The 9711-nt window shown below is 39.2% G+C and overlaps 1 protein-coding gene across 6 annotated transcripts in view; it reads right to left on the bottom strand.

Moving 5' to 3' along the window:
- NCOA6 (nuclear receptor coactivator 6) overlaps positions 1–9711 on the bottom strand; it is a 50491-nt gene continuing 40780 nt past the window's right edge. For 3 of the 6 annotated variants that reach the window (XM_064465068.1, XM_064465064.1, XM_064465065.1), the window contains 4 exons: positions 8598–8666; positions 6607–6643; positions 3801–3973; positions 1–603 (listed from right to left, as the gene is read on the bottom strand). In XM_064465068.1, the coding sequence (XP_064321138.1) occupies positions 557–603; positions 3801–3973; positions 6607–6643; positions 8598–8666 (326 nt within the window). In that variant the 3' untranslated portion in view covers positions 1–556. The other 3 variants (XM_064465066.1, XR_010375132.1, XM_064465069.1) reach the window with 3 other exon arrangements.

Below are 9711 nucleotides of genomic sequence, written 5' to 3'. Positions count from 1 at the left end.
TTATACGACAATAACATTTATTTAGAACTTGAGGGATTCCACATTATACAAACCCTTAAATTTACTTTTTTGTTTCACTGGTCCATTTCTACAACAAATACATCTGATCTACTATATAATAAAATTATTTACATTTCCAAATAAGATTGGGTTTGTTTATAAACCCTCTTACTGCTATTCACATACAGTACTTAAACAACAGCACAATACATTATTTTAATACCTAAAAATGACAACCCTGTATTCTAATTTGTTTATGAAAAGTGGAAAGAAATAAATTTACAATTGTCTTCCCCTCCCCTTCCATTTCATACAAACACATTAATCTAATGTGCTAACCCTGGACTTCACTTTGTAAATCCAGGGGGTTTTAGAAGAACCCAGTTTTTATATCTATTTATCTGTTTTTTAGAAAAAAAAAATCATTTATTGGGAACAGCATAATATTAAAATGACTTACTGTACAGAATTTTATTTAAAAAAGAAAAATCACAGCTCAAAATTGCTATTGGTAAATTCACACTCATTTACAAGTTTCATGTTTCCATGCAGTAATTTACTTGGATTTTCTTCTTTTTGACTGCATTGCACTGGCACTCGTTTCTGAAATCAAGAGAAGAAAAAAAGCATGGATACGAAGTTGGTAAGCCATTCACCAGAGGTGCACAGAATGCCCTTTTATTTTTCCAAAATCATACCAGAGTGGAAACCTCTGGAGACCAGGATTTCCACGGAACCAGGACTGACTCTTCACCAGACGTAACACAAATGGACCCTTCACCCCGATGACAGCTGTCAGCAGCGATAAACACAAGGTTCCCCCTAGCTTCTCTGAGGGCACTATTTCCGAGCGTTGCAAGTTTAGTGTTTATGAAGTCCTAATATAGCGGCCTTAAAAATGAGAGTCGTGTATTTTTAACTGGTCTTTAGCTTTAGTTCCCCACAGGCCACAGCTTGCTCAGCATCCGCGAGACAGCAGTACAGCGCCGGGCACAAACTGCGCCAACCAGACCCAAGCATCGTGGAGATGGTGTTACAAAAAAAGACTTTGGAAGATATTTTGGAGCCTGCCACGCAAGTTAAGAATCTAGCTGTTTGAGTCCTTGGAAAGTCAGGTCATTTGGAAAGAAGTCTCTTCAGTGTACATTGTGATTCACAGAAAAACAGCTTATGCAGAGACACAAAGCATTACGCGCACTGCAACCAACAACCAGAAGCACTTGCAGAAGCTACAGTGAAAGCAGACATTTTCAGTGCACTTACCAAGGCACTAAGTTTCCATTTCAAAACAAAAAAGGAAAAGAGTAAGGACCACGGGTATTTGCATCTTTAGATTTTTTTTTTTAAAATGTGATTTTAAATGTCGGCAATGTATCTTTGGCTCTTTACAATATTTTCCAAAAGCTGTTAGAGCTGTGTGTATTTTAAGAGTCAAAAGGGAAAAAATTTCCAAGACATCTAAGACTAGAAAAGCAACAGCGTAAGTCCATGGCTGTTAGATGCTGTATTAAAAAAAAAAAAAATTAAAAAAAATCAACATTTCAAAATTTAACAAACTCGAGGCTACAGTAAATGCTGAAACAGCCCTTGCTGGAAAGGTATTCCAAAAAGTGAAAATACCGATACAGTACCATTTTTCATAAGAGAAATATCTCCACAGGCATGACTTCCAGCCACCGGAGCTCCCACCGAGCAGCAATGCTGCTTTTAAGTAGCTTGGCCAGCAGCAGCATTAGCTGTAGCCACCCCTGCTGCTGCTGAAGTCTCCGTGTTCGGGGGAATGAAAGGGTCAGCGGTCAGCAGCGGTCAGTACCTGCCCTAGTCCCCAGGCCCTTGTGAGCATCACCAGCGTTTCCTTGCCCACTTCTACCCAAAACCTGCATGCAGAAGCGTGCCATGCACATATGGACACGGGCTGACTTTCGCTGTGCCCTCTTCTCTTCTGCCTCCTCCTCCCTGATGCTCAGCAAGGGAGTTCCCACACGAACTGGTCAAAGTCTGCTTCTCTCTCCCTGCTATATGTCAGTTTTTCCTAACTGCCATTTTTATAATGACCTTAATCAGCCTCTATCTCAAAAGGCAACTTCTCCAGCCCCACACTCTCTCTAACATGGATTAGCGAGTTTCTCAGGACACGGATAAGGTAACCACGGATGTGTAAGAGCAGACCAGGAGCATACAAAACACATGTGCTTTCTTAAGCTACAATTCACTGATAAATATGTAGAACAGAGTAGGCACAAGCGGCAAACCTTGTTACTCTCCTTCAGCTACCTCACTAATCCTCCAGCCTGTCCTCTTCCACAGAGAGCCTTGTCTCGCTCATTTTCTCTGCAACTTGGAAGCAGGCAGTTGCTTGCATGGAGACAAGGCAATCAAAGCCTATGCTCCTACACAGTAAGCTGGACCTGCATTTTCAAGCAAAACCCTTAAGATACTGCAGTAGTTTCAGATGCATGTTTTAAAAACAATGATTTTACTTACAGAGGTAAACGAATAACACAGTCAGTACAAAACCCCTAAGTGAGTTCTGATATTATTTAAATTGGATGCACTTTCACGTTCCCATATTTTCAGAATTTGATGTGCCACTGGTTGTCATCTTTAGGTTTATTCATTACAGTATGTGGGGCAGGTCATACGTTTCAGATCCCCTTAAACTCAGGAAGGTACCACCAAATCGATTTTACATTGGCTTCACATTTGTCAAACTTCTCTTCACAACCATGAAAGATTATTTTTACAATACAGACTTAGACTCTTCTGCACAATCCTGCCACAAGAAGTAATTTTAATTAAATTCAGCAGCCACAAAAGCTCAGAACATACAGGTCCCTCCATGTAATCTTTGAGTCAATACACAATTATGAATAGCTGGAAGTCTTCTCTGAAACTCTTAAAATGCAAATATTCTTACCATCAAACTTTGGTATCTTCAGTATGGGAAAATGGTTGCTGAATTCAACTTTATTTCCTTTTATAATAATTTTATATTAATAGCTCTTTGTTCTGTACGTTATCTTTAAAATATTGGTCAACTATTGCCTCTTGGTGGTCTCTCCCTACCCTCTCACACAACTTCCATCCACCAGAATTTTTCTGACCCTTAAACATAAGGAGCTGACAAAGCTTCAGAAACCCAGAAGGGCACCACGGACTGTGCATTCCAGTAACAACCGTGTGTATCACACAAATGCTGCATACTTTGTTAAAGACTGCAACCTGCGTAGAAATAAGGCATGTCAGCAGCTGCTAATGCCATGGGTTAATATCTGTAACATGTTCTTGGAGAGACCAGCTGAGGCTCCGTGTGCTAGCACACAGCGCTCCTGGGTGCTCCAGGCGGCGTTCTGAGCACGCCTGAACCACAGCATTTGGCTCCGCAAGAGCCGACCGTGCACTTGGGAAGACTTAAGCATTTGTCTCGTGTCTTTCAGGCTTCAGGAAATAAAAAAAGTCACTTTTTTACTTGAGTACAGTCCTTTCAATGGCAACACATTTCTGCCAAGAGAATTCAGCTTCAGCTAGGCAAGCTTGCTGAACACTACGTTGATGAGTACTGCAGAAAACAAGTTCCACAAATTTAACAACGGGAAATTCATACAAGATTTACTGCTAGTACAGGTGTCAGCAAATACTTCAACACCAACCTGTGTCTAAATCGTTGCAACTAGAGTTAAAAGCACACAACATTTACAAGCTGTAAATCATTGTTACGAGCCAGTTATTGAAAGGGTTATTATCTGGGGGAGTACGTTACTTCTTGCCCTCTCCAGAGAAATGATGGCTGTACATTTTACCTTTTGCAGTGCTGGATGCAGATGCTGGTCTGGAGGACCTCTTGCGCTGTCCATTCTCTACACTTTCTTGTGAAGCAGCAGAATCCTCTGTTCTTGAATTTCTTCTATTTGGAGTTTTAGACTTTTCACAATTCTCTTTTGTCTCATTACTAATAAAGTGGGACAAAATATTTCTGATGAAGTGTAAGAAGAATTATGTTTTTCTATGCAACTCAGACAAGCTGGAGGATGGACCAACACAGGTACCAGTTCCGGACTATTAGCACTGAAGATATGAAATGCTAGAGATACCAGAAGTTTTATCAGATGAAGAATGACCTGAGTAAGCCAGAGTATAGTCCATTTCTATTAAAAATTATCAGAGGATACAGAATTGAGAAGTCCTCAAAGAGAATATTTTCAACATTAGAAGACCAAGAAATTAGATGCATTATAAATGGTCTGCTCTGTTTTCCACAGGTGCCACCATTACTGAAGTCTAGGAAAAGCAAACAAGTTTCATTAGAGACTGCTACGATATGGGAATACAGAGTTGACATTGCAGATGAACATAAGGAAGAATTATGAACTCTTCAGTGAGTATGCCAGCTTTTGTTTTGACTACAATGACCCACTCCATTGATCCAAGTGATTTCTTTACATATTAAAAGCTTACGGTTTATTTAGAACTTTCTTCAAGCTTTAAAGCTTGAAGTTAAAATACTTTTTTCTTATAACAGAAGGCTTTTTTCTGCTGTAAAAAAAATAATTTTAGGTAGCGTGGAAATCCATGTTTCCTGTCACTGAGACAATAAATGGAGTCCTGTATTTTGTAATCAAACTCCTCTTTTATTTTACCACTCTCAACCCTGTAAACTCATCCTGAGGTTTGGGTGTTTTCTCCTTAATGCACTAACTCTAGATAATTTCTGACGACTACGTGGTTTCTGAAGATTAAGCTAAACTTATCTCTTGTGAATTCAAGGGGAAGTAATTATCAAATACATTATTCTGCTGATAATGCAAAAGGAGAAAGAAAACTCATTTCATGCCCTTTGGGGGTCCTTGCAAGACTTCATGAAAGGCTGCCTTAATCAGAGAACTGACTAAAACCACACAGAGCAGACCTGTGCGTAAACAGAGGTTCCACTACAGTGTCACTGTTTCAGAGGAAGTCCTGCTTTGAGAGGAAAAACTACTACAAATACTTATAGTTTTAAGTAACAGATAACTGAAATAAAACACAGTTTGTCAATGAAAGTAGAGACAAACATTCTCAAACAAGGGAACACACAGTAGAGGAGAATATGGAAGCACGTGGCTTGGAATGTATTTCCTTTCAAGTCAGTATTATGGGCATTCTCTAAACCAAATCCCCAGACAGGTCACAAACTGGTCCTGCGCTAAGTAACCTGGGCAGCTGAAACAGCCACCTGCTTCAGAGGATACCTGGAGGTAAGCAAACAGGCATCAGCAGCTGAAGTCCAGTTATTACAGGTATTTTTTACAGATTCTAGTGACTAATCCATAGCTTGGATTGTCTCACAGGAACCAACATACCACTTTTTTACTTTTATAATTGGCCGAGTAAAAAATACTTCTAGCGCTTTGAAGGTTGCAAGGTTCCCCTAAGGTTTATACTGCACGGCATTTAACTCCAGTTGCTCAAAGCTGACCACTGTGAGTATCAGCCACCACTAGATTCACAGTTTGCCTGAAAACTTTCTTTCTTTTCCAGTCTTGCTTGGAAAAGCACCAGTCCAGAAAAATCCAAACAGAAATGCACTTGTGGTAATTTGATGGGCTGAATGAATTGGGAGAACAGTCTCGCAAGGACACTTCATTTGGAGAATCTGTTCCTCCGCCAAGTGTTGCACTTCAGCTTTTTAGAAAAATTCTACCCTAAAAAAGCTTGAAGTGAAATTTCAGTTCATCTTTGATACAACTAGAAAGATCCCAATCCATGTGAAGGTAGATAGAGTTGAATATTCAATTCAGAGTCACTCCTGATCTGAGAAAGTACATTGCATTACCCCCCTCACAAGAGAAGGTGCTACCTTATTTGCTGCTGAGGCAAATGAGTGCACCGCACCTCCGACCCTGGCTTAGGGGTATCGCTCCACTGACGAGGACATCAAAAACCTGGCCAGTTGTGCCAGCAGAGTTATCCAAAAGCCTTACAAAGGTCGGTCACTACAGCTGCCGAGACTGAGTTTAAGAGCCCAGTGGGTTTAGGATCTAACAGAAATACATCTTGGAAACCATACTTTCTTCTGACAGAACACAATCATTTGAAATTCGATCTTTTAAATACTGCATGTCTTAATCAGAACACGATGAAGTTTCTGTGTGGCTTTCCTATCAGGTTTTGGCAAAGTGTCAACAAGCAAACACAGAGAAAATCTAGAGAAAACGGTCACAACGGCAGAATAAGAATGAACTTTAGAAAGACTTACTTCCAGAAAACAAAAATTCACATGAGATCTAAGATGCAAGCTTTGGGGGTTTTAGTTTGGATTTGCTTTCAGGAAACATCGAACAGTGGAACCATTAAGACCCTTCCAGGACAAGAAACGCTCAGGCCTGAAGGGATAAAAGGAAACACTGCCCCAGGCACAAAGACAGACTTGGGAAAAAGTTACCTTACATTCTGCAGTTCAGCAACGTTTTGAAACATTCAACCAGCCCAATCGCTTAGCAGGACAGAAAGGGTAGGGACAAGAAAATGAAAAGTAGTAGCATAAGTTGTGCAAGTGAAGCAAAGCGAAGGGGACTTCCTCCCATGAAAGCTATATCTATTCTGAATCTACTCAAACTATCTCCTTACCTTTGACCAGCAACTACTGGAGCATTTGTTTCAAGTTCTACAAGAGAAAAAGATAATTTTAAAGTCTGCTGTAGAAGTACATACCTGCTGACAAGACATGACTATCTCATTTTTTTCTCATTATGTATTAGGTCTGAAGAATAAACTTCTCTCGTTTATCGCTTCTCTCAAAGAGAAGCAAGCTAACATCAAACCAAGCACCACATCAGCCAAGCGCTCTTTCTGGTTATGGCCTGCACCAGCTAAGGCAGAGAAAAGTGAAAAGGAACCCTGCAGAAGAAACATGTAGAGAAACTTCCTGAGAAGGGCTACAGTCCTCTCCCTTTTTTAACTTCCGTTTTAGACAGTTTACTACTTCTAAAACTTCTATGTTTTATTAGTTTTAAACCTTAAAAATACTAATCTGGACCTATTATGCATGTAAAATTTTGCCATAACCCAACCAACTCCTACAGCAAATCTTCTAATGCAAAGGAAGACAGTTTTCTGAAGCTCAATTATATTTCTACTGAATTGGAAAAGAAAAAAAAAAATCTCTCGGGAGATAATGTACAGAGAAGTCTGACCTGCCCTCTTTCTGCCTCTCTCATAGTGATTTTATACATAGAGGTCAGGTTTCCTTTTGTGTCTTCAGCATAAATGAACAGCTCTCCTTTTCATTATGTAAGATTTCTAATCTTTTTACTGTCCATCTTTTAATTCTCCCCACGTCCACCAGATCCTTCGTTGAGAGGGGATATCTATACCTAAACACAGCCCCTCTTGTGAGAAACTGCCCCTGGTTTAGGGATTACCACTACATTGTAATGTATTAACGTTACATGTAAAGTTTATTTGCCACACTGCCTACGGTGTACGCCATCTCACCCTTAAATACCCTCCAGTCTTTGGGACAGTGGTGCACAAACCTGTGGCTTTGCCTTTAAGATCAATTTACTACCCCAAGTTTGCTAGAGTGTGCACAAGGAATAAAAGGTGTAAAAAAAAGTACGAAAGCAGGTAATATCTGTCCCCTTATGGTAAATACTGCTTACAATTTGTATGGTTGGAGCATCAGACTCTTCAGCGTAAGTGTATATAGCACTGTCTGGGAAAAACAGAACTCTTGGTAACAAAAGAAAAATAGACTACGCAACAAAAGGAAAGAGTTACTCTTCTTCCTACCCAAAATTTGAAAAACCGATAATGTTGGTGCTTCCCCCCCAGCAGGAACTCCTTAATACAGCCACTTCAGCACTGGGGCAATAAGTTGGATGTAAATCAACAGGGCGCATGAACGTCTTTGTTTGAGTGGAAGTTCAAAGAAAGCAATTTGGTACAATTTCTACTTTCTGAAAGCACTACTTCTAATCATATTAGAGACGGCAAATTGATGGAGTGTGGCACTTTCCATGCGCAAGGCAATGTCTATCCATCTTCCCTACTCATCTTAGAAATTACTTTTCTAAAACACCACAGAATTGATGGTGAAACAGCATGATAACGGATACTGACAACAAAAAGTCATCTGCCAGGGCTCCGTCCTTGAAACGCTGCTGAGGATTCATTAAAAGCTGAACACAAAAAATAGGATTACAACTCTAAAACTTAAGTTCCCAGCATGGCTTTTGAAAATATTTTCAGAAGCATCCCATATAAAAGAAAAACTCCTATTTGCTCTTAACAAAACTTCAAAACTCAAACACAACGTACCATTACAAATGCAGTCCCTCCAGCTTATGACTGAGTATCTAAAAACTGCCTTGGCGATTTTTCCATTTGTTTTACTTGATCCCATACTGAATCTCCAACAAGGCTCTGGAGACTTCTCAAGCACAATGTATCTAACAAAGAAAAGCAATCCCAAAAGCACAAATAATAAAAAAACCCCAACCCCCAAACTACCAAGCATATTAGTGACCATTAAATATGCATTAAAATAAGTGCATTTTCAGTTACAAACATGAAGAGTTTAGTTCACCTATATTCTGCTTTTCCAAAGTAGGATTTACCTGCTCTTTGAACAGTACTTTCTGATGCTGCAACTGAACTTTTTTTCTGTGTTAAATGTTGAGAGGACGCTAGAATAAAAGTGGAGGGAAAAAGCATTATTTTCAAACGGAGTGACAAGAATTTTCTGATTTGCAATCGGGCCGCTTTTACAAAATGCTGTCTCTTCCAGCTTACTGTGTTTTTTCATTTACAGATGCAATTTTTTTAACCTACCCTCCACTTTTCCCCCCATCACATGCACCTCCCCAGTTTAAAAAACAACAACAACAAAACCCCAAAACCAAACCAAAACACTTTGGCAAAACTATCCCAAGCAAGTTTTCTCAAACTAGAAAAATTAGAATAAGTGATGAAATTAGGTATCATAAAACACATTTTTAAAGGTAACAGTTTTTCACCAGCTAAGAATTTAAATAAAGTCCTAGAAATTAAAGAGTTTAGTCTCTCTCAGTTTAATGCTCATTTCAACACAGGTTCTGGGGAAAAACAGCATCTTTGTTCATGAATCAACGCCCTCACTCTTTCAATTAAATTGCAAGAGTGAAAAATGTGCTCCAGAGGCTCCCTTGAAGTCTTCTGGCAGTAAGATGATGTGACGTAACATGTCTTGGGTTGCCAAGTTTAAAAAAAAAAAAAAAAAAAAGGAGATGGAAAACCAATTCCTCTTGGGCTAATGCTTTCAAGTCTTCTGTTATATGTGATAATGAAATTAAGAACATGAAGACAAAAAGTTAAACATTCCTGTTTAAATAAAGAATATCCACTTCCATTTTTTTCCTAACAAACCAGAATTCCTTCAGTGAAGCTCAAAGTAAACATTTCCATTTTCTAGTGGCACAGTTACAACATGCACGTAATAGCCACGTGGAAAGTCATATTCAAGCTGAAGTTCTCAGATCCACTGTCTTCTGTGGATTTTATCTTCCATTATTTTATCTTCTGTGTCTAAAACCATGACGTAAAGCACAACTGGTATTTAGACAGCTTACCTGAAGAGCGATGGTTTTTTTCTACCACATTTTCAATAGATTAAGAATGGCATCAAGAAGTAGCAGCAATATCATAAGTCTATCAGATGCTCAAATTAAAATAGTAAAGGAGAAAATAGTTCAG

This window comes from Phalacrocorax carbo, chromosome 14 (genome assembly GCF_963921805.1).
Source record: "Phalacrocorax carbo chromosome 14, bPhaCar2.1, whole genome shotgun sequence".
Lineage (NCBI taxonomy): Eukaryota > Metazoa > Chordata > Aves > Suliformes > Phalacrocoracidae > Phalacrocorax > Phalacrocorax carbo.
This window is presented reverse-complemented; position numbering and strand designations above follow the sequence as displayed.